This window comes from Chiloscyllium punctatum, chromosome 5 (genome assembly GCF_047496795.1).
Source record: "Chiloscyllium punctatum isolate Juve2018m chromosome 5, sChiPun1.3, whole genome shotgun sequence".
NCBI classification, from domain to species: domain Eukaryota; kingdom Metazoa; phylum Chordata; class Chondrichthyes; order Orectolobiformes; family Hemiscylliidae; genus Chiloscyllium; species Chiloscyllium punctatum.
Window position 1 is genome coordinate 16,179,902 of NC_092743.1, and position 25,921 is coordinate 16,205,822.

Below are 25,921 nucleotides of genomic sequence, written 5' to 3' on the forward strand. Positions count from 1 at the left end.
AACCACACAGTGTAATAATGTCTTTCTTCCAAGTACAATGACTTCATAAGCTATATGTATTTATTTTCTTGGAAAGAAACATTTAGGTTTCAAGACATGGCTTAAAGTGTCCCCAATTCAAACAGTCTGCCAACATCCAATCATTTAAGAGCTTTGTTGTGACAAGTAACCTGTATGTTACAATGTAACAAATATAACAAGATTCCTTACAACAACGTGCAGAAATTAAGTAAAATTAATGATCCATATAATCTGTATGTACATCTTACAGTGAGAACACACAAGATAAAAATCAATGTTACTGTAGAATCTCTCATAAAAGTAAGAGGGGATTGATGAAGACAATTGCTGATGTTGACGACTGGGATCATTGCATTTCACGATGTATATAAATTGCCTGGCTACATGGTATGCAATCGCAGAGTGTTTGTGGAAGATCCCATTTACCGCACTGCCAAGCTTTCTAAGCATGGCAGCAACAGACACCAACAGAACGAGAGATGACTGGTGAAATGGGCAGATAGACAATAGATGCAATTTAATACCGATAAGTTTGAAGTGATGCACTTTCAGAGAAACAAAATGGAAACCCAGTATAATCTAAGGTATATTATTCTTGGGAGTGTATAAGTAAAACCCTGAGGATGCATATACAGATTACTGGACGTAAATCAGTTAAGAAAGAATATGTTTTAAGAAATCGTTTCATAAACTATAGCATTGAATGGCACAGTCAGGTAATGACCATCTCCAATAAGAGACAAATCTAACCTTGACATTCAGCGGTGTTACCATCATTGATTCCCCCACTATCAACATCCTTGGGGTTACCATTGACTAGAACCTCCAATTGACTTGTCACATAAATATGGTGTCTCCCAGAGCAGGCCAGAGACAAGGAATACTGCAGCAAGTTACTCACCTCCCCTGACTCCCCAAAGCCTGTCCATCACCTATAAGGCGCAAGTCAGGATTGTGATGGAATACTCCCCATTGGCCTGAATGGGTGTAACTCCAACAACACTCTAGCAGCTTGACACTATCATCCACCTTATTTACGGTGTCTGTTGCTCTCGATATGGTCTCCTCTACATCAGGAGACAGTCCAAGAAATGCGCTGCGATTTAACGTTCTATCTCTGGGACACACGTACCAAACAACCCCACCACCCTGTGGCAGACCACTTCAACTCCCCCTCCCACTCCGCCAAGGACATGCAAGTCCTGTGTTTAGATCAGAGTGGAGCTGCAAAAGCACAGCAGGACAGGCACGATCCAAGGAGCAGAGAGAAAAAAAAATCAATGTTTCGGGCAAAAGCCCTTCATCATTCCTGATGAAGGACTTTTGCCTGAAACGTCGATTTTCCTGCTCCTCAGATGCTGCCTGACCTGCTGCACTTTTCCAGCAACACTCTGATCTAAACTCTGGTTTCCAGCATCTGCAGTCCTCACTTGTCATGCAAAAGTTGGGCCTTCTTTACCGCCAAAACCAAGCCACCCAACAATTGGAGGAAGAATGCCTCATCTGCTGCCTGGGGACACTCCAACCACATGGTATAAACGTCAGCTTCACCAGTTTCCAAACCTCCCCTCCCCCCACCTCATCCCAGATCCAACCCTCTAATTCGGTACTGCCCTTTTGACCTGTCCCACCTGTCCATTTTCCTTCCCACCTATCCACTCCACCCTCCCCACCTGCATCCACCTATTGCCTTCCCAGCTATCTCATCCCTAGCCCTAACCCCACCTTATATATCTCTCAGCTCCCTTACCCCCTCCCACTCCTGAAGAAGGGTTTATGCCCGAAATGTCAGCTTTCCTGCTCCTCGGATGCTGCCTGATGTGCTGTGCTTTTCTAGCGCCACATTTTTAGACTCGGACTCTCCAGTATCTGCAGTCCTCACTTTCTCTCACCATTCAGAGCAAAGTAGCCCACTCGACTGGCTTGCACTCACAAGCACACACTCCCTCCACCACCAATGCTCAGTAGCAGCGGTGTGTACTGTTTACAAGATGCACTGAAGAAGTTCACCAAAGATCCGTAGACAATATCTTCCAATCCTATGAACACCTACACATTCAAGTTCCCCTCCAAGCCACTCACCATCCTAACTTAGAAATATATCACCATTCCTTCACTGCCGTTGGGTCAAAATCCTGGAATTCTCTCCCGAAGGGCATGGTCAGTCAACCTACAGCATGTGAAACTGTTCAAGAAAGCAGCTCACCGTCACCTTCTCAAGGGCAACTTGGGATGGGTAATACAAACATGTGAAAATGACACCCATCTCCCATGAGTGAATAAAAGAAGTGTGAAAACAGGAAACTCATGATAAGCTTCACAAATATCTGATGAGCCCTTAGCTGAGGTATTGTTTACAATTTTTGTATCGCACTTCAGGAAGGATATCAAGGCCCTGGAGAGGGCACAGAGAGGAATTTTGCCAGCAAATAAGGTTGTTCAATCTTTGGGAAAGATTAGAGAAGCTGGGATTTGTCCTTAGAGCAGGAAAGGTTAATGAGAGACCTAAAAGATGCATTCAAATCTTTGCCAACTTTCAATGGAGAAAATAGAACATAAGTTTTTTTTTTGGGATGCATTCAAATCTATGCCATTGGCAAAAGAAAGACAGAAGAAATTAGGAGACTTCACACAAAAGGTTGTCAGTAGTTGAAAGGGATCAGACTCCACAGAAAAGTTTAAATATCAACTCGACTTAATTTGAAGAGGACTAACTTGGAAGATAATTGGGAGGGGAAAATATCTATGACGTAGGACAAAATTAGACATCACTTCCAAAGAACCAGCACAAGTAAAATGGGATCAACAAACTCCTTTTATACTGTAAGATTACATGATTTAACTATTCTGCACAGAAAGAGGCCATTCAGCCCCTGTACCTGTACTAGTTCTCTGAAAGAGGCGAAAGTGGTTGCTGGAGATTAGAGACATGATTAGAGTAGTACTGGAAAAGCACAGCAGGTCAGGCAGCATCCGAGGAGCAGGAAAAATCGACGTTTTAGGGAAATTCCTGATGAAGGGCTTTTGTACAAAACGTCGATTTTCCTCAGTTCTCTGAAAGAGTTAACCAATTATTCCCCACCTGTACTCCTTCCCCATTGCTTTGTAAGACTGTGTATTTTAAGTAGTTATCCAATTCCTTTTTGAAAGCTACTATAAATATGCTGCACATCAAACGGAGATTGAGGTACTGAACTGGAGTTCTATTTATTTTAATTCAAGAGGGACTGTGCCAGTTATCCATTATTTGTCTTCAAATTACAATACATTTCCTCTAGAATAAAGTTTCAGAATTGATCCATTTGATCATGGATTCAGATCCAGATGCAGTGTCCTGTGGATCTATTCCATTCATTTCAAGTTTCAATACAGTGTGTCAGTAAGTACCATGAGAATTTGAAACAAGCTGGTCTTGGCTTCAACTTTAGCACAAGTTTACTTCATGATGTTAAACAATGATTTTCTGGGCCACAACTGCTAGGAATTATCTTCTTCTTTAATAATGTACAATTAATCTTAACCACAGAGTGAGATCACTTTCCTACAATGTAATGATCATCGCATTGATATATGCGAGCATATTTTCCAAGCAATCAAGTTCCATACGTTAAAAGATAATGACAATACTGTTCTAATTCATCATCAGGAATAAACACCTTAGAGTCATACAGCACAGAAACAGACTCTTCAGTCCAATTAGTCCATGCTGAACATAATCCCAAAACTAAACTAGCCCCACCTACCTGCTCTTGGCCCACATTCCTCCAAACCTTTTCTTATCCAACTGTCTTTCAAATGTTGCAATTGTACCCACATCCACCATTTTCTCAGGAAATTCATTCCACCACAAACCACCCTGTGTAAAAGATTTGCCTCTCATATGTCTTTTTTAAATGTCTCTCCTCTCACCTTAAAGATTTGCCCTCTGGTCTGAAATCCCCTACCCTAGGGAAAAGACATGTGCCATTTACCCTATCGAGAGCCCTTCAACCTCTTACACTCCATTGAAAGAGGTCCCGGCCTATCCACCTTTCTTAACAACTCTAATCTTCCATAACTGGCAACATCCTGGTAAACATCTCTTCTGAATCCTCTCCAGTTTAATAATATCCTTCCAATAAATGGGTGCGCCAGAACCGGACACTGTACTCCAGAAGAGGCCTCACCAACGTCCTGCACAGCCTTAACATGACTCCCCAACTCCTATACTTAAAAAGGAATGAGCAATGAAAGCATGCATGCTAAATGCCTTTTTAACCACCCTGTCTATATGCGATGCAAAATTCAAAGAATTACGTACTTACACCCATAGGTCCCTCTGCTATTCATTACTACTCATGCCCAAACCATAAAATGTATAAGTCAGCCACACAAATTCTGCACAAGTAAGTGAACCAGAAAGGAGTTTTCTATTGGTCTAAGACAGGTAAATCTAAAACTAAATTTCAAGAAAGCTGGCTGAACGAATGAAGAAACACAAAAAACTAGGGGAGGGCTAAAAATGTACAAATTGCCATATGACAACATAACAGCTCCATTATATTTAACATCCTCCAAGAATGGGTTTCAAATTTGAAACTCTTGGATCTTAACTCTACAACATACCAAAAACATAAGTGAACCTATGATATAAAGTCACTAGATACGGCCAACCATAGTGACTAAAGACCAAGGTAAAATATAATTGATATAATTCCTATCTTGAATTTGGTAGATATTCCAACAGTATTTTTACCAGTTTATTTCATATATGGTATACAGGGAGAGTCTACAAACAACCATAAGCATCTCTTTCCATTGGACACAGGAGATAGATAGACAATTAGTTACATATAGCTTCACATGGATGAAAGTAAGGAATGTGTAATGTTAAAAGATTAAATTGAAATATGTCTGTGGACATTAATGTAATATTAAAGAGTTAAACTGCATTGAGTGAACATTCTGGAAGTGGATGGGGCCGACAATCATGAAAGAACGTGGATGACCATCCACGGTAATTTACATTTCATCCAGACAGTCATTTGGTATTATTCAATCTCTTCCATCCAGAAATGCATTCTGACCAGAGGTATGTCACACCTGCAATGTCTTGGGGAATAACTGAGTCAGGAAATCATCTACATAACAATTTCCCAGGATTAGGCATTAGTATTATCTCAGAGGATGATCTCATCCTGCCATTGTACCTGGGGTAACTGGTGACTGAATAAGTGGGGGTTGTCTTGAGTGGCATGTGACTGTGAGGAGTGGCCAGAGTATCTGTCAGCATGGCCAAATGACCTGTATAAAAGGAGATGCGTTTTCTTTGTTCAGCGCCTCACTTTGACTCACCCTTGTGCACCTGCGAGGGGGGAGTCAAAGGGGGTCACCTAGCTTGTACAAGCTTGAATAAACTTTAACTGCTTACAGAAGTTAGTGTGCGAATTGCATCTTGTGGGCGAAACCTCAGGAAAAGAACCTAACAAAAGGACCATGAACCACCACAGCTTTTAGAGTTTGAACACACACTGTTGGCTTTATACTAAACCACACTCTAATTATCCAGCAAACTGATATTTCACATGTACTGAACATCTTAACAAAACCATGCTGTGTGTTGAAGCACCTACATTTAAATGTCTAAAACTGAAGGTATAGTAGCTTTACAATCTCTTCAATTCACCCAAGGCACAGGAGTCCATAACATTAGCCATGTACTGGCTTTCACTTGCTGACTTGACAAGGGATATACCCACTTCCCAACAGAAATCATCATTAAGTTTTTATCACAAGACACAGGGTTTTGCAGGCACGCTTGACTTTTGAGCTGCACCAGGAAGAAAGGTGCACAAGTTATCTTTAGCTCAGAAACTGCCAATTTAGTCTAGTTGATATTATCAGGTTTTGACCTGTGAACACACTGGATTTATTGCTAGTTTTGCTTCTCATTCTACAATTAGAACCAAACCTCTTAAAATTAAACAGTTAAAAATTATTTGAAGTTACTTATTGACCACAAAGCAAGTCAAGAGTTTACAAAATATTTAGACTTTAAGTTACACAATGGCTCAAGCCAATAAATATGATAATCAAATAAAATCTTTAACCACTGGCCAAATTTCTGTATTCATAGTTCCTTTCACAGTTTCAACAATAATATGCAAATCAACAATTTACTGAGAGCATAAAATGCAATGAAGCAGTTTTCACATTTTGCAAATCAAAATGATTTTGTTTTACATTGGCTACACCACACAAGATTCATACACAGGTAAATGGAAATTAGAATGCTACTTAAATCACACTGCATGATGGCTTTAAATTTTCTTAATAAAACAACTTTAGTATACATAGTATAACTATATTTGTATGTGTACATACGAACGGGAAAGCCTATGGGAAACAGTAACTAAAAGTGATAGAGTACACAGTATGCGATACAAAAGGAACATTATAACTGGAATGAGGACTTTTTGATCATCACGACACTCTCATAATACCTGCTTCAGAAGTACAACTTGCACATATGCAGAACCTTAAACAGCGTAAAATATCCAAAAGATATCCTACCTGTCCCTCTTCCTTCCCATCTATCACCATCACCACCCCCCACCTTTATCTACTTATCACATTCCCAACTACTTTTCCACCCAGCCCCAACCCCCCTCCCTTTTATCTCTCAGCCCTGTTGGGCCCCCTCCACATTTCTGACAAAGAGCTTGTGCTCGAAACATCAACGCTCCTGCTCCTCGGATGCTGCCCGACCACCTGTGCTTTTCCAGCACCACACTTTTTAATTGTTCACAGCAGCACAGTCAAACAAAAATCTGATACTTAGTCACATAAGGGGACATATGAAAAGCTAGATCAGTGGGGTAGATTTTAAGGATTGTCATAAAAGAAAAGGAGCAATGAAAACATTTAGGGAGTCTAATTAATACCTGATTAAAACAAATCCATAAATCCTGATTTAGAGATATGCCAGCTCATCAATAGGATGAAGTAGTCTTCAAATGATTCCACATTAAAAAAAAGTTTGCTTCAATAAATATTGGATGTACTCTTCCACAAAGCATATCCAATGGAAGTCAGGCTGCCATTTTGTGTTCAGGCAAATTACATTTCCCTTTATGAACAAAATCAGTCAAAGAAGGACCATGCAAACTCAATTAATTGAAGTTTTAAAAACTTTTTTTTTCCCCTCTCCACCCCTCCCTTTGAAATGAATTATTGCAATTGTGTTTGCCCAAAATGCATAAGTTCTTTGTCACCTATGGCATAGTGATATAAAACAGAGAAAATCACTCAATACGTCTGAGTATTTTTACTAGAGAGACACAACACAGCACACTTGGGCACACTTATCAAAAACATGTTGATAAACTCAACTCATATAAGCTATTCCAAGAGAGTGGTAGAAAAAGGGACTTCAACAAAACACAGTTTCTTACATCAACATTTTCAACAATAAACCCTACTAGATCTCCTACATCTTCCGGCAAATCAACTCTACAGAATGATAAAAGTAACTTCACTTATAATATAAAATTCAATAGACTCTCAAATTATTACAGAGCAGCAGTATAATTTTACATGATGGCACAAAATGAGCTAATTGATTCTGAACCCCAACACAAGGTAATTCACATGGATTTTGGAATATTTGTTTAATTTTGCAACTATATTCAGAGACTGACTGGTTGCCATTGACAGGTAACCGATCTCAATGTTACAGGCAATCTAGCTGATGTGACAGGGGTTCTTACTATGGTATTAACAATTGGATTGTTAACAGTATGGATGCATGATTAATTACTGTAGTTGAATAAATAGTAAGAAATACAATCGCAATCATGTTCTTAGTAGGCCAATGGTATGTGATACAAAAATACATAACACAGGGTCTGCAATTGACTTGTTTACAAAAAACCTTTTTTGTTATTGATCAGAAGGATCTGCTTTGTGTATACACACACACACACACAGTATCTTCTTATGCAACAGAACGAAGCATGCATTCAACTGTATATATCTGGGTGCTTTCCTGGGGCTTTACAACTTCATGTAAACTTTTGAATTGCACAGCAGCTGTTACTGATCAAAGACAAAACATTGGATCCACTTTTAACCAAGTTTATTTGCTTCAGCATCTGCCACTTACATGTCTTAGATCTCTATCAGGTGATTGAGAACTGTACTGCTAAAGGGGGATATATTGGGTCAAGGAAGAGAAATAAAATTATACAAGGAAGCTAATCAAATATGCAAAAGTCAGGACCAAAGAAATTTTGAAAAAGCATTTTTGACAATTATTTCTTAAAACTGTTTCTTACCTGCGTGTACTCGAAGTCTGAAAGATGAACTATACTTTTGATGTAATCCAACCGAAACTGATGTTCTGGGTTGGCTAATTGGACTGGAGGTATTAAAGTGCTCATTGCCGAAACTATTGTCTAAAAAAACGGATAGAAAATGGTAACAGACATTAATCTGAATAAATATGAGATAATCCATTTGACTGAAAATTGGATTTGTGTTCACATGCCAAAAATCAAAGGCCTTCCCAGCAATATCAGTGCAGCTATTAACACTTACCACTATAGCATCTTTAATATTTTTCCTAATATCTTGTACTTTCAGTTTCTTCTCTCTGTATGGGAAACAGGAACAATTTGATGGTAATAATCCTTTCAATTTGGCTCATGATCAAAATATATGCATTATCAAAGGATTGAAACAAATGTAGAAAATGCTGGAGAAAAGCAGCAGGTTTGGCAGTCAGTGTGGTGAGACAGCTAACACTTCAAGTCTGTTTTGACTCTTCTTCAGTCCTGTTGTGTTCCCCCAGCATTTGTTGCATTTTGTTTGAGATTTCTAGCATCTGCAGTGTGTTGCTTTTATTTTCCAAGGCATTGATTGAGGTTAAGATCACAAAAATGGAGAATGTTATGATTTAGTGAGATATGAATTTGGTGGGATAGGGGTGATGCTGCTGGTGAGAACTGTCGCCATGTTGTTGCTATTTCAGGACTGTGCAAATACTGCTGTTCAAATGTCAATACTGGAGAGAGAGAGAGAAAAAGAAATATTTGTGAGCCTAATGCTGTCGGGGAACACAGTCCTACATTTCGGGGAGTGCCCACCTAACACCTCCACCTTCTCACCCTCACATCCTCCTACCTACCTCCCCTCATCTCCCACCCCCCTACTTCCCCTCAAAACCTCCTCCACTCTCCCAACCAACCACAAGCTGGGACTTACTCGGCATTGAATCCATTGACATGCAAGATCCGCATCTGTTTGACAATTGTACTTTTCCCAGATTCTCCAGCGCCTGGAAGAAAACAAAAACACGCGATGTGTGTGAGAGAGAGAGAACAAAATCAGCTTCTCAGATTTAAAAATAAAACAGCAATAACTAGGGAGCACCAATATCAATACAGCCAGCCCCTTAAGAACATGCACAAACACTGAGACACCCCCACCCCACGCACAAACCTATGAAGGCAGGGACATATAGAATCCATAGGGATACGCACAGGGCTGGGGAGTGGTCTGCTGGCCTTTTGGAAGCTGCTCCAGCCTCTCCCCCTGATGTTACCCCGAAGGGGGGGGTGACACTGGATCGCGGCTCTTACCCAGCAGCAGCAGCCGGTGCGTTGCTTTGTACGCCTGCCTGTCCTTCTGCAACTGCTTGTCGATTTTCTTGTTGGCTTCGCGCTGGGCTTTCTCGTCGTGCCGCTGGTCTTCCGTCTTGCTGTTCCCTAAACAACCCATCGCTGGCTCTCTCCCTCTCTCTTCCCTCCCCCCCACCCTCCTCGCTTTCCAATCCCACCCCCCAGTCTCTCTCCCTCCCTGCACTTTTTCAACAATAACAATGATACCGATTTATATAAAGGTACACACAACCCCTTTCCACCCCCCCCCCTCCCTCCCTCCCCAAGGCACAGAGATGCACAATGAGAGAGATGGCCCTCTCTCCGCGTTGGGGGGGGGGGAACGCCGTCGCTAGCTAACGCTCCTCCTAAATCTTTTTCGTAAAGGAGAAACAGATACGTTAAAAATGCCTCAATCATCTAAACATTTTTAAACAAATCTACAAATAAATTAAAGCAGCGGACGCTGGAGGTGAGTATATATATAAAGCTATAAATAACCAGGCGTCCACAAACAGAGACACAGAACAGGAGAATGGAGCAGGGGGCGAGGATACTGCAGCTCCGCCCGTTCAGGCGCGGTCCCGCGCTCGCTCTCTCTCTCTCTCACACACACACACCCACGGGACAATCTCACGTTCCTACCCCCAAATCCCCCACACAGCAACCAAAACCCAAAACAAAACTACATCAACCCCGCAGGGCAGCAACCAGAACCGCGAACGCAGCAAAGACGCTGAGAGAAAATAAAGCCATTTCCAATGCACCGCCCTCCCATCACTTCTCCCACTGAAAGTGGTCTATGGTGGGGGTGGGAAACCCTGAGAAAGGTCTTGACCCCCCCTTTTGCTGGGACAGGGTGTGTCCGCTCAGCAGCTGAGCTGGGAAGGAAGTGGGCAGCGTGTCAGTTGTGTTTTTGGAGCCGCTCCCTCAACCCGAGCCCAGCTCCTTTGCCGGATCGGCTGGAAAACTTCCATCTCAGTCCCGCCGGTTCACTCAGCCTCCTGGTACCCGAGGGAGCTCCCATTCCTCAACACACCCTCACACAAGGCCAGGCTGTTCTCACTCAGGTGACTAACCATCACCCCCCAGAGGAATAAATAATCCGCCTGGCGACATCCTTCCTTCTAATAAATGTCTTTCTCTCCCCACCCCATAACAATCTCCCATAAATGCAAGTCGCCCCGGTAAATGTATTTACCTGTAATAAACACACACTCCCCAAGTAATTGTCTCTACCTGTAATAAATACCTGCCCAGGTAATGTCTATCCTTGTAATACTCTCCCTAGTAAGTTTCTTTCCCTATAAGAAACACTCTACTGCAAGATTCTACCCCTTTAAGTAATACACTTGTTTCATTGGTTGTTTCTCCCCTAATACTCTCCCAGTTATGGTTTCCCTTTGTAAATATACTTTCTCCAATAATAGTATCCCCCTGTAATAATTACATTTTCCCTAGTAACATGTCTTTCCTGCATAAATGCTCCCCTCTCTACTAACCATCTCTCCCAGTAATTAGATTAGATTCCCTGCAGTCTGGAAACAGACCCTTCGGCCCAACAAGTCCACACCAACCCTCCGAAGAGTAACCCATGCCCCTCTGACTAATGCAAATAACACTAAGGACAATTTAGCAGGGCCAATTCACCTGACCTGCACATCTTTGGAATGTGGGAGGAAACCCACGCAGACACGGAGAGAATGTGCAAACTGCACACAGACAGTCGCCCGAGGCTAGAATCAAACCTGGGACCCTGGCGCTGTGAGGCAGCAGTGCTAACCACTGAGCCACCATGCCACCCTATAAATGCATAAATCCTATAGAGAGCACGGAAAGACGTGGAGGTGAATGTTTGAAAAGGGTTAGCTATGGATATGAGGTCCTGTGGATTAGTGGGGAGCAACTGTGTGAAGGAGAATCTTGTCTCTGGATTGAGGACATGGGGGGGGGGGGGGATTAATTGGGCAAACAGGAGTGCAGAGATATTGCTGTTTGTGGAACCTCAGTGAAATTGAGAAAGTGGGAAGCATGGAATATCTGGATGGTAAATAGGGGAACGGGGTAAGGAAGGTTGACAGATAGTTACATTTCTGCTTACATATGGAATTGGAAGAGAGCTAGAGAAATCAGCCCAATGTGAATTTAGACTTGGCCAGCTTTCCATTTCTCCTACAGTCTTCAGGAATTTGCAAAACAATTTCCAGGACATTGTTGCAACAGCCCAGGTGAGAAAAATCATAGGGAGGAGCATGAGAAAAAAATTGCTGTTTATCTTTCCATTAAGACTATTTTGCTTTCAGAAGGGGTTTTGCTGCAGGTGCTGTTGTTCTTGTTGCAAACCTTCCTCATGATTGTGACAAGGACATCATTGATTCAGTTTTGAGATTGTGAAAATAAAGTTTATTTAAGCATTCCCATTTCTGCACATACAGAACATTCAGGACTTGGAGTAGAAATTGGAAAAGGGCTTGCAGAGACTATTAAAAGAAAGCATTCTGGAATTCTCATACTGTGGTTCTTAATGTGGTGTATCGAGGTAATAGATCATTGGATGATCTGTGAGTCTATGTGCCTAAATTACTTTAAAAGACTAGATAGATAGATAGATAGATAGAGAGGACAACATCTAGATTAGATGAGTCAACATACATGATAAAATGTGAGGAATGATATTAATAACAGATTGCAGATTCTCTGCATGGAAATCAGGTCCAATAAACAAAACAACATCAGTGTCCTGCTTGTTTGATTTTTTACAATGTCTTTTTGTTAAATTTTAGTTTCTTTCATGATTGCATTATGTAACTGTCTTTACATTTGGTGGATTATCTCAACCTTGTTGAGAGTTAGAAATTAAGGTTGGCTGCAACAAAGTAGCTGAATACTTTCATGCAACACCTCCACTGCGTATAAGGAGGCATTAACTCTGTGTTTTCAGTGAACTGTCATATACCCTCAATTTATCTAATCTCCCCTCAGTGGTTTCGGGATTTCTATGAGATGCATGACTATTCTTTTTCATCCCTCAAACATTTGTAACAGTTCCAGGATAATTACAGTAAAGTCTAAGGTTAAAAAATAATTTACCAAGTAAAAAGTCAAAAATCAAAACGTGTTGTGGCTTTTACAACCAAATCTGACAGTTTCAGCATTAAAACTGCAGTAATTTTCAGAATTTCTGCTGTAAATGCTTTTCTTTGGAATGAACAAGTGTTGAAATGTTAGGGACTGCTGCAACTTAAGCAGTAACAAGACAACTCACAACATTTTCTGTTTTAATTTTTTGTTTCAATGTGTAATGGGATCTATAACATGGGCTGTTTTGGAGCAGTCAGCTTTTTAAGTCTTATCTCAATATTTCCAAATAAAGCAGCTTTTGCTAATTTTACAATTACTGTACACAGACTGACAGGTTTAACACTGAGGATACAGCTAGGATTAGATGTCTTGTCAAAAAAAAGTAAACCAAATAAAACAGAGCCAGTTGCATAGATAATAATTTATTAAGATGAGTTTTGCTGGTGCTCAAGTTCTTTTTTCTCCTGAACGTACAATTTATTCATACCCCTGAATAACAATGATTCCTTTTTGATTCTTTGAGAAAAATAAAAAAAAGGAGTAGGACATGTGTTTCCTGATCTGCTTCACATTAAAATTAACCAGTTGTGGGGAAATGGTGTAATCCTAACGTGACTGGACTAGCAATCCAGAAAAAGACTAATGTTCTAGAGACACCTGGTTTGAAATCTCACCTTGATGAACAGTGAAATTTGAATTTAATAAAAGGTTGGTTCAATGAACACATAGTCACTGTCGATTGTTAATAAAAAACCCTCTGGTTTATGAATGCTCTTTAGAGAAGGAATTCCGTTGTCCTTGTCTGGTCTGGCCTCTCTGTGATCCAAGACTTACAGCATTAAATCTTACTCTTGACTGCCTTCCAGGCAATTAGATGGGGATGGTAACTGGATGGTAGTAAATGGCTGAGCCAGCAACAACCAAACATCATGACCAACTTTTTTGAAAAGTCCACTTAAGGGTGTTAACTGAAGACAGCATGGACAGACTTTGCTGCTATAGTTCTTGTGGTTGGGGGAAGGCAGCAGGGACTCCCTTAGCCTAACCCTGCAAATATCTTCCCCGCCACTTCTTGGGATGGGGCAATTTCACCCTTTATTCTTGTAAGCTCAGTCTCCCTATTTGAGGGAAGGATGTTGCTGCTGGAGTTAGGGTGTAGGACAGGACAGAGTGGTGGTTGGTACTTTTCTACCCATGGGCCTCCAAGGGGAATACGTGTAAACATTTACAGTTGGGTTCGATGGGAATCTGTCAGTGTTTACCGGGGGCCCCCGTGGGAATGTCAGTTTCCACAGCAGGCTCCAATGGGAATGTTACAGTACTTCCAGGCCCCCTACTGCACCCCCCCGCCCCCCATGCCCCCCAACCCCCCCACCACTGGGGAATGTCAGTATTTACAGGGACCCCTGGGAGAATATGTCAGGATTTACAGGGGCCCCCGGGAGAAGGTATCAGGATTTACAGGGGGCCCTGGGGGAAGGTGTCAGAATTTACAGGGGGCCTTCTGGGGCAGGGGGTCAGTATTTACAGGGGCCCCCGGGAGAAGGGGTCAGTATTTACAGTGGTCCCCCTGGGGAAGGGGTCAGTATTTACAGTGGACCCCCAGGGGAATATGTCAGTATTTACAGAAACGGCTGGGAGAATATGTCAGTATTTAAGGGCCTCCCAGGGGAAAATGACAGTATTTCCGGAGGCAGAGGCTGTGATAGGTAAGAGTTACGGGGGGGGAAAAAATGTCAGCGGAGGGATCCCCTATAGTCGTTCCCCTGAAAAGCAAGTATGCTGTTTTGGATATTGCTGGGGAGGGACGACTTACCAGGAGTATGCAGTGGGGCCTAGGTCTCTGGCACAGAGCCTGGCCCTGTCACACAAAAGGGATGGAGGGAAAGGAAGAGTGTGTTAGGCAATGGGGACTCAATAGAGGGACAGATAGAAGGTTTGTAGGGAATGAACGAGACTCACGGTTGGTGTGTTGCCTCCCAGGTGCCAGGGTCCGTGATGTCTCAGATCGTATCTTTGGGGCTCTGAAGGGAGAGGGTGACCAGCCCCAAGTCATGATCCACGTAGGTATCAATGACATAGGTAGAGAGAGGGATAGGGATGTAAGGCAGGATTTCAGGGAGCTGGGGTGGAAGCTGAGAGCTAAAACAGAGTTGTTATCTCTGGTTTGTTACCCGTGCTACGTGATAGCGAGGTAAGGAATAGGGAGAGATATCAGCTGAACACGTGACTGCAGGGATGGTGCAGGAGGGAGGGTTTCAGGTTTTTGGATAATTGGGGCTCATTCTGGGTAAGGTGGGACCTCTACAAACAGGACGGTCTTCACTTGAACCACAGGGGTACTAATATCCTGGGTGGGAAATTTGCTGGTGCTATTCGGGTGGGTTTAAACTAGCTCAGCACAGGGATGGGAACCGGAGGTGTAGCTGCAGTGCACAGGAGGATGAGAGCAGGAAGGACAGGGACAGGATTTCAGGGTCACAATAAAGTGTTGGCAGACAGCAAGCTGGTTTGAAGTGTGTCTACTTCAACGCCTGAAGTATCCGAAATAAGGTAGGTGAGCTTTGCAGCATGGATAGATACCTGGGACTTCGATGTTGTGGCCATTTCGGAGACATGGATAGAGTAGGGTGAGGAATGGATGTTGCAAGTTCCAGGGTTTAGATCTTTCATTAAGAACAGGCAAGGCAGTAAAAGATTGTTAGTCAAGGATAGTATAATGGTGGCTAAAAGAACTTTTGACGAGGACATTGCATGGGCTGAGGTTAGAAACAGGGACCCCTGGGGGAATGTGTCAGTATTTACAGGAGCCCCCAGAGATTTATGTCAGTATGTAGAGAGGCCCCCAGGGGAATAGGTCACTATTTACAGGGGGCCCCGGGGGAATGTGTCAGTATTTACAGGGGCCCCCAGGGGGAATATGTCACTATTTACAGGGGCCCCCAGAGAATTATGTCAGTGTGTACAGAGGCCCCCAGGGGGAATATGTCAGTATTTACAGGGGTGCCCCAGGGGACAGGGTCAGTATTTACTGGGGTGGCTTCTGGGGGAAGGAATCACTATTCACAGGTGGGGTTTCCTGCAGGTAACTCAGTATTTACAGGAGGGGGCAACTCCTGGGGAAGGGGTCAGTGGTTGGTACGTCAGGATTTAAAAAGAAAGGCCTGGGATCAAGGACTCAGGGATTCCTGGGCCTAGACCTTGGCCTGGGCCAGGTGAAGCACCAGGGCATGTGATTTCTGCCTCTGAGATACCTTTAAAAATATTTGGAAATGCTTCTTTTTCAGCAGTGGAAACTTGGCAGGGCTACAGAGCAAAGACAGGACTGTGGCACTCATTTAATTGCTCCTGCAGAGTTCCAGTTTGGACAGAATGGGCTGAATGGCCTCTTTCTGAGCAAAGATTTGGTATTGTGCATGGGAAATCATGTCTCACAAACTTGATTGAGTTTTTTGAAGAAGTAACAAAGAGGATTGATGAGTGCAGAGCAGTAGATGTGATCTATATGGACTTCAGTAAGGCGTTCGACAAGGTTCCCTATGGGAGACTGATTAGCAAGGTTAGATCTCACGGAATACAGGGAGAACTAGCCATTTGAATACAGAACTGGCTCAAAGGTAGAAGACAGAGGGTGGTGGTAGAGGTTTATTTTTCAAACTGGAGGCCTGTGACCAGTGGAGTGCCACAAGGATCGGTGCTGGGTCCTTTACTTTTTGTCATTTACATAAATGGTTTGGATGCGAGCATGAGGTACAGTTAGTAAATTTGCAGATGACACCAAAATTGGAAGTGTAGTGGACAGCGAAGAGGGTTACCTCAGATTACAACAGGATCTGGACCAAATAGGCCAATGGGCGAAGAGGTGGCAGATGGAGTTGAATTCTGATAAATGCGAGGTGCTGCATTTTGGGAAAGCAAATCTTAGCAGGACTTATACACTTAATGGTAAGGTCCTGGAGAGTGTTGCTGAACAAAGAGACCTTGGAGTGCAGGTTCATAGCTCCTTGAAATTGGAGTTGCAGGTAGATAGGATAGTGAAGAAGGCGTTTGGTACGTTTTCCTTTATTGGTCAGAGTATTGAGTACAGGAGTCAGGAGGTCATGTTGCGGCTGTATTGGATATTGGTTAGGCCACTGTTAGAATATTGCGTGCAATTCTGGTCTCCTTCCTATCGGAAAGATGTTGTAAAACTTGAAAGGGTTCTGAAAAGATTTACAAGGATGTTGCCAGGGTTGGAGGATCTGAACTATAGGGAGATGCTGAATAGGCTGGGACTGTTTTCCCTGGAGCGTCGGAGGCTGAGGGGTGACCTTATAGAGATTTACAAAATTATGAGGGGCATGGATAGGGTAAATAGGCAAAGTCTTTTCACTGGAATCAGTGAGTCCAGAACTAGAGGGCATAGGTTTAGGGTGAGAGGGGAAAGATATAAAAGAGACCTAAGTGGCAACGTTTTCACGCAGAGGGTGGTAAGTGTATGGAATGAGTTGCCAGAGGAAGTGGTGGAGATTGATACAATTGCAACATTTAAGAGGCATTTGGATGGGTATATGAACAGGAAGGGTTTGGAGGGATATGGGACGGGTGCTGGCAGATGGGACTGGATTGGGTTAGGATATCTGGTCGGCGTGGACGGGTTGGACCAAAGGGTCTGTGTCCATGCTGTACATCTCTATGACTTGCCAAATTATTATATTTCTCACACAGCTGAAGATATTCAACAGTTTTGTGATTAGCCAGAGAGTATTATTTTAATTAAACTGTGAGAACAAAAATAGTTTTTAAAGTTTGAAAATTCAATGGTAGCTATTTAGTCCACAAGCATTCTAAATTGTTTCACAACATCTCCCAATTTTACTTGCCTGAGGTGAATGGGATTAAAGTTTCATTAGACATTCCACAATTGCTTCCACAAACAATACTGCAACACTGTTCTATAAACAATGTGGATTTTGTCATGTAGCTGTCTTATATTTCCAACGACATAACTGGCTGGGACTGTAACTATTACAAAAATATACGTTCAAACATCATGGCCTTGTTCATCCCCCATTATAGTCCTCCACCCAGCTGAATATAGATACAACAGGTTTACATTCTCTCCAGCTGAGATTCAGCAACAACTGTACATTTTTCCTTAAAATGAACACATTTGTGAGTTAATTTTTTTGTAATATTTATGTTGTCACTGAGTGATGGTTAAACTGACAATAGTAACTGGTATTAGTAACATTTGATACTGTTGGTCTTTCATCATAGCTTCTCACAGCACTGTGTGGTATATTCCCATTTACCAGTTTTCACTTGGATTAACTTACAATAAGTCAGCCATATTTCAACAACACGAAGGGATTGTGAACAAGAATGAATGGGAGAATGGGAGCAGAAACTCAAAGCAGAATATATGTGTCGAAATATTGACTATAGAAGTAAAAGTTCAGGAACTCAGTCTTTGCGATTCTTAATTCTGGATCATAGAATCCCCAGTGTGGAAACAGGCCATTTGGCCCATCAACTCCACACCAACCTTCCAAAGAGTATCCCATTCAGATCCAACCTACTAACCTATCCCTGTAACCCTGCATTTCCCATGGCCAATCAACCTCATCTGTCCATCTATGGACAGTGGGAAGAAACTGAAGCATCTGAAGCAAACTGACACGGACACGGGGAGAATACGCAAACTCCACACAAACAGTTGCCTGAGGTGGCATCAAGTTCTGGTCACCACACTACCAGAAGGGTAACAGGATGTTGCCTAATATGGGGACGTTAGCTCTGAAGCAAGGTTAGATAGACTGGGTTTATTTTCACTGGAATGCAGGAGGCTGAGCGGTGACCTGATCGAAGTTTATAAGATTGTGAATGGCATGGTTGGATTGGAATGGAAATTAAGAGGCTTCTTCCCAGGGTGGAGGGGTCAGTTACATATTTGGGATGATGTATCAACAGGTTTGGTCTGTGATCATTCCAGGACTGCACTGGGTTGAAAGTCTTCTAGAAATTGTGGGAAAGATATTTGGAGCACCCAGCTATAAATGCTGGGCCACTTCCTACTGTGATGAAAAGTGTAAAATATTATTTATATATTATCATGTTTTCAGAGGTTGAATCTAAAAATAGTGGTATATGGTTATTGGTTACCAAACTGAATGATTACTTAACCAAAAAGGTCGAATTGTCCCAGCAGAACAATAACCTAATCCGGCCTAGTCAGGCAGCAGGGCAACTGCAAGCCTTAATGAAGTGACAGGCTTATTTATACTTTGGTATCACTCTGCAAAACAAACTAACCGCAATGTCGGCTGAATTCCTGCACAGCTCCTTCTCAACCTCTCCACTCACCTGAGGCATGGTGACCCTCCGGTCAAACCACCAACAGTCTCTTTCTCTGATGAGAGAGCAGTTTGAAGGTCCTCTGGGACCGTGGAGATTTTACGCTCATTGTGGGCTTTACAAAAGATAGGAAAGCAGTCTGTTTAGATAGGCTCACACACTTTGGGTGTGGCTGTAGCCATCTCCATTGTGCATTTACAACGTGTGCGAGTATGGAAGGCACCACAAGCTGCACATTGCACAGTGAGTCAGCATTGACAGAACAGGCAGAATGGTCCATGTTTGAATGAGTGAGTTACAGGTGATTAATGAGCAGCACCCCCACCCCCAATTCTGAGCCTGCACCTTCCTTGCCTCATTGCATTCCTCATTGAGCCCATCAGTACTGATGTTCTGACACATCTCTTTGAATTACAACTTCATCCCTCAACATTACCCCCAATTACAGCTTAGTAACATCTATCATTGATTTCACTGTCCCCTTATTGAAGCCAGGATGGTTGTAACTATAATGACCCCTCCCCAACCCAAAGTTACTCATGTCCTCTAATAGATTATAGTACTTTGAGATGCTTCTCTTCACAATTATTATCTTCTCTAAATCCTAGTACCCAATACTCAGGTTTGACTTTCCAAACTTCCCTACCTTTACTGTGGCTCCCGAGAAATCCCTGTCTTTCATTGAACGGGCTCCCAAGACTGACCCTTATCGAGCCCATGGGTGATCAGACCAGAAAGATCTCTATGCACACCCATGACCGATAAACTGCAAATCCCTGGATTGGCTGCAGTGGTCCTGCAGGACTAGCCATGGTGCACTCCCCAGCCTAGTGACGCAGACGCCCCAAGCTCCCCAATCCGCTGACTGACCCAATCCAAGTCACTGCGCTATTACTGGACATTACTTTTGAGCTACCATGCCCTCTGACTGAAGGAAGTCACTCGATGTGGCTACTCCACTTCCACTTTGAGATCTGGCCAATCAGTTGGTGCATGGTCAGTACATCAGCTGCTGACACATTGATGTCAAGCAGCATGCCCAGCCCCTTGACTGATGGCAGCTGGCCTGATGCCATGCTGTCCAACTTTGTGTCTGCACTGTAAGACAAAGGTACTGTGAGCCTTTTAGCTCTCAGTGATGGGGCAAAGTGCAATGAAGTAAAGCAGAGATGCAGGAGAAAGTGAGGACTGCAGATGCTGGAGATCAGAGTCAAAAGGTGTGGTGCTGGAAAAGCACAGCAGGTCAGGCAGTATCTGAGGAGGTGAGTCGAAGTTTCGGGCAAAAGGCTTTTGCCCGAATCATCAATTGTCCTGTTCCTCGGGTGCTGCCTGACCTGCTGTGCTTTTCCAGCACCACACCTTTTTGACTTTAAAGAATAGATGCAACAAAATTCAAACTCGTACAAAGTGTGTGAGAGAACAAACAAGGAGGCCCAAGGCGCACCATGGCCGAATCCATGAGATGGGTGCATGTCTCTCCGTGGAAGGTATCCTGGGAGTAGCATTATCCTGGTAGGTGCCAGTGCACTCCAAAACGTACCACTGCAGTGGAGAACTGCATATTGTACATGGATCAGAGAGCAGAGAGGCTGTATGTATGATGGCAATCTCTTTGGATGGCAGTGATGTGTGCACAGTTGCTACCCATACAGGGTGCCCTGAGATGCTGGTGACTGGTGTCCAAGAGCGGCACCTGGAGAAATAAGTGGTGAGCTGGTGTCACCAAGTCCCCATTCTGATTCTCATGCCCATCTGTGATGTGCAGGTGCTGGTGTTGGACTGGGGTGGGCAAAGTTAAAAAAAAATCACTCAACGCCAGGTTCTCATCCATCAGGTTTATTTGGAAATACAAGCTTTCGGAGTACTGCTCCTTTGTCAGGTAGCTTGTGGGGCTGGTTCAGAGGACACATAATTTATAGTAAAAAAATCAAAGTGTCATACAACAGATGTGATGTATTGAACAAACCTAGATTGTTGTTTATTCTTTAAATCACTTACGTGAGAAAGCTGCTCCTTTAACAAGGTTATGCTGTGCTTGGCTTGTTTTCCCCCACAGAGGTCATAAATAACACAGACATCGAAAACTCTGGGGGGGTTAAAGGGTTTTAGGGCCAATTTGATAATAACTAACAGATACTGCCTCAGGCACAGGGCTTTCAAGTTTAAAAAAGAGCACTTGTACAGTGATAGGGGAGTTCAGGCAGCATCCAACGAGCAGCGAAATCAACGTTTCGGGCAAAAGCCCTTCATCAGGAATAAAGGCAGTGAGCCTGAAGCATGGAGAGATAAGCTAGAGGAGCCTGCTTCAGGCTCACTGCCTTTATTCCTGATGAAGGGCTTTTGCCCGAAACGTTGATTTCGCTGCTCGTTGGATGCTGCCTGAACTGCTGTGCTCTTCCAGCACCACTAATCCAGTGTTTGATTTTCAGCATCTGCAGTCATTGTTTTTGCCTCAGTGATAGGGGAGTGGCCAGTTCTCCCAGCTCAGCTTTACTCTGGTTTGGTTTGGTTTTTAGCAGTAGTGTGGAAAAAAGCTGCTGGACCCTGAAGTAGGTCTAGGCTGGTACTCTCTGACTTCTATCTTGTAGGAACCAGTGTTTGATTTTACCTTTTGTGCCAAGAGGTGTTTATGGGGATTGTTGCAAGTACTTGGAACAGCATCATTCAACTGGGATGAGCTGTTGAGTTTTCGGAGAGGACAAGCTATTCGGTTTTCCTTTTTCTGTTGTTTATGTTTCATTCGGTAATCTTGTAAATAAACTCTGTTTTGTTTAGAACTAAGTGGTTTGACTAGCTGATTCTCTCCTGAAATATTCGCGTTACATCTGCTTAAAACAACCGGCAAAGTTAGGGTCGGGGCTACCTTCTTGAAATGTCTGGCCTGGTCCATAACAGATTGGGTGCTCTTTGTGGGATTTGTTCAGTCGTTCCAATTTGGGATTACAGTTGTTGGACTCAAAGGCAGTGAGAGGGGCAAGTGTTTTTGTTCTTTTGTTCTGGGTGTTGATTTTGGTTGGTTTGAACAGTGCTTGGGATAACAATGGCTCTTTCAGTCACCAAGAGTTTTCTGAGGTTGGAAGGAGTGACCTTGGGGATTTTACAAAAGGTGATTAAGGCAAAGCTGCTGGAATTAGCAGACGAGCTGGGGTTGGAGCTGCCTCCTTCCATGAGGAAAGGAGAGATAATTACAGCAGTAGCTCAGCATTTACATTTTCTAGAAACAGCATCAGAATCTTTACAGATGGTTAAAATTCAATTGAAAATGAAGCAACTTGAATTAGAGGCAAAAGACAAGGAATTATGATTAAAACAGAGGAGAGAGAGGAGAGAAAGAAAAGGAGAGAGAGAGAGAGAGAGAGAGAGAGAGAGAGAGAGAGAGAGAGAGAGAAAGAGAAAGAGTGAGAGTGAGAGTGAGAGTGTGTTTGAACTTCAGAAGTTGGCACTTAGGCAAGTCAGATTAAAAAGATGGAGATGAAGGCTGAAGCTAAGTGAGGAAGAGAGTGAGGATGAACAAACCCATGGTACCTAAAGGCCTGGTGAGAAACTGTTTAAATATATTCAAGCATTGCCTAAATTTGATGAGAAGGATGTGGAAGCCTTTTTCATCTCATTTGAAAAAGTGGCTAAACAAATGCGGTGGCCAGTGACCATGTGGGTTTTGTTGATCCAATCAAAACTTGTAGGTAGAGCGACTGAGGTATTCACACCACCATCAGAGGTGGTATCTGGGGTGTATGAGGTGAAGAAAGCCAGCTTAAGTGCATATGAGCTTGTACCCAAAGGTTACAGACAGGAATCTATGGAGGGAGTCTGGTCAAACCTACATTGAGTTTGAAAGGATCCAACAAAGTAATTTTGAATGGTGGATAACAGCATTAAAAATAGAACAAATCTATGACGCTCTTAGAGAGACAATCATTTAGGAGAAGTTCAAAAATTCACTTCCTGAAGTAGTGTGAACTCATGTGGAAGAGCAGAGAGTTAAAACAACAAGATTAGCAGCTAAAGTGGCTGATGATTATGAGTTGGTCCATAAAGCAAAGTTTGGCTTCCAGAATCAATTTCAATCCGTGAATGATAGAAGTTGGGGGAGAGAAGATCATAAGGATGAATGACCACAAGGTAAAAAGGAAATTCCTGAAGGGGAAAGAGAAGTTACAAAGCTCTGGTGTTTTCACTGCAGTAATGTAGGCCGTATGAAATCACGGTGTTGGTGAATTAAGAAAAACACCGGGAAGCCAGATGTAGGAAAACAGGATAAACCAGTGATTTTTTTTGGAGTGGTAACAGAAAGCACAGTGGAAGCTAGAAAACTGCACCAGAATGTCCAACCTGGTCAGAGTTTGGTTCAGGAGGAAGTGCCAGATATTCTTAAACCATACACCTACGAAGGTAAAGTTTACTCCCACAGGCAAAAAGGTTACAATATTAAGAGACACAGGATCCTCTCAATCTGTGATGCTGAAAGAGAGGAGATATGCACTTCTAAAGGACTATTGCCAGAAAAAAATACTAGTAATGGGAATTCATGGTGAGAAAAGAAGGGTGTCCAGAGAAAAGTGGGGAATTCTTGGTAGGTGTACTGGACAAACTCTTCACTCCAGGAACACAATTTGTCCCTATTAATGATATAGCTGATTCACTGCTAGGAGTGCTACCTACTGTGGTTGAAAAGCCAGTGGAAACTCAGGCAACTGAACTATTCCAGGACACTTATCCTGGGATTTTTCCTGATTGTATGGTGATAAGGTCACAAAGTCACCAGTTAAAACAAGAGAGATCAAAGAGCACAGATAAGAAAGTTAGAGTGGAATGAGCATGGAATGAGCAGAGACCCTGTTTGATCAGATGATTGATACAAACCAAGAGCAGATAGATAGCAATGCAGATATCTTTAACTCAATTACAGCAGCAAGGTGAAAACTTAAAGCAATTGTATCAAAAGACATACACAGAAAAGGAATCCGAATGCATTTCTGAAAGTTATCTTAAAACCGATGTCTTAATGAGGAAATGGTGACCATCACATATTCAGGCAGATGAGAAATGGGTAGAAGTTCATCAAATCGTTATGCCAGTGGGGTACAGAAAGGAGTGATGCATTAGTTACCACTTGGTGGTCATTTAGGAGTGAGGTAAACTCAAGATAAAATACAAAAACACTTACTGGCTTGGACTGCACAAGGATGTAGTTGAATTTTGCTAGATGCGTCAAACATTTCGTGCAATTGGAAAACCACAGGCACCTTTAATACCTATTCCTGCTAGTGATCTTTGGGAAGATGTGTAACTCAGGTTGACAATATGGATGTAAGTTAGCTCACAGAGCTGGAAGGTTTGTTTTCAGACGTTTCATCACTGTACTAGGTAACATCATCTGGTGAAGCGCTGGTGGTATGTCCCACCTCTCTATTTATAGGTCTTGGTTTCTTAAGGTGGGTGATGTCATTTCTGGTTTTTTTCCCCCAAGGGAAGGTAGATGGAGTCTAAATCAATGTATTTATTGATGGAGTTCTGGTTAGAATGCCAGGCCTCTAGAAATTCTCCTGAGTGTCTTTGTTTCCCCTGTCCTAGGATGGGTGTGTTGTCCCAGTCAAAGTGGTGTCCTTCTTTGTCGGTATGTATAGAAACTAATGATAGTGGGTCGTGTCTTTTGGTTGCCAGTTGGTGTTAGTGTATCCTTGTGGCAAGTTTCCTGCTTGTTTGTCCAAAGTAGTGTGAGGGGTCTGGCCTGGTCCATAACACTTTGAATGGGGTTGCAGGTTTCAATTTATTAATATTCATAAATCCCAGAATTACTTTCAAGTCACATTCCTGAGATAACTTAAGGTTTCATAAAAACGTAACATCTCAGCTCAGACAATGCATTAAAAGTGAGAGGTTAGAGTCTGTCTGTATTCCAACCTTGAGTCTGACTGGTTCTATTTCCAAAGTAGGAAATTATAAAATGTCACGTTGACTGACTGCTTACAGATTGTGTGTTTTTAACAGAACCTGCAAATACAAATCTGCAAATGCACATTCACCCCATAGACTTGTGTATGCGTGCACACTAAGGAGAGAAAGAGCATGTGAGAGAGTGTGACGGAGTATATGCATGCCAGAGGGTGTGCATGTAAGTGAGAGTGTGTAGGAGTGTCTGAGAGAGGGTCTGCGTGAGTGTGATTGTGAGTGAGTGAGTGAGTGAGTGAGTGAGTGAGTGAGTGAGTGAGAGAGATTGAGAGAGAGTGAGTGTGTGTAGTGTAGTGTAAGGGGGTCAGCTGTAGTGTGACATGAACCCAAGGTCCCAAATAAGGCCATTTCCATGGGTACCAAACTTGGCTATCAGTCTCTGCTCGGCCACTCTGCACTGTTGCATATCCCGAAGTCCAACTTAGAGGGCAGTCACCCAACGATCTAAGGTCAAATGTCCTTAACCGCTCAAATGTTCCCCAACTGAGGGGGAATACCCCTGTCTGGCGATTGTTGCATGGTGTCCATTCATCCGTTGCCTCTGCTTGGTCTCACCAATGTATCATGCATCGGGGCATCCTTGCCTGCAGCGTATGAGATAGACAATGTTGGCTGAGTCACACGAGTACCTGCCACGCACGTGGTGGATGGTGTCCCCATATGTAATGGTGGTATCCATGTCGACACTCTGACACATCTTGCAGGGGTTGCCATGACAGGGTTGTATGGTGCTGTGGTTGATGTTGTCTTGAAGGCTGGGCAGTTTGCTGCGAGCAATGATCTGTTTAAGGTTTGGTGGTTGTTCAAAGATGAGAAGCGGAGGCATAGAAGCATCTTTGTGAGATGCTTATCCTCGTCAATAATGTGTTGCAGGCTGTGAAGAACATGGCGGA

The 25,921-nt window shown here is 42.9% G+C and overlaps 1 protein-coding gene across 2 annotated transcripts in view; it reads right to left on the bottom strand.

Moving 5' to 3' along the window:
* The window catches only part of LOC140476911 (guanine nucleotide-binding protein G(s) subunit alpha-like), a 287,271-nt gene that overhangs the window by 172,790 nt on the left and 88,560 nt on the right, over positions 1-25,921 (bottom strand). Inside the window, exons 1-4 of one of the 2 annotated variants that reach the window (XM_072569834.1) lie at positions 9,642-9,791; positions 9,265-9,337; positions 8,599-8,653; positions 8,337-8,456 (exon numbers count right to left, since the gene is read on the bottom strand). In XM_072569834.1, the coding sequence (XP_072425935.1) occupies positions 8,337-8,456; positions 8,599-8,653; positions 9,265-9,337; positions 9,642-9,780 (387 nt within the window). In that variant the 5' untranslated portion in view covers positions 9,781-9,791. Of the gene's footprint in view, positions 1-8,336; positions 8,457-8,598; positions 8,654-9,264; positions 9,338-9,641; positions 9,792-25,921 lie in introns of those variants that run through there. The other variant, XM_072569833.1, reaches the window with a different exon arrangement.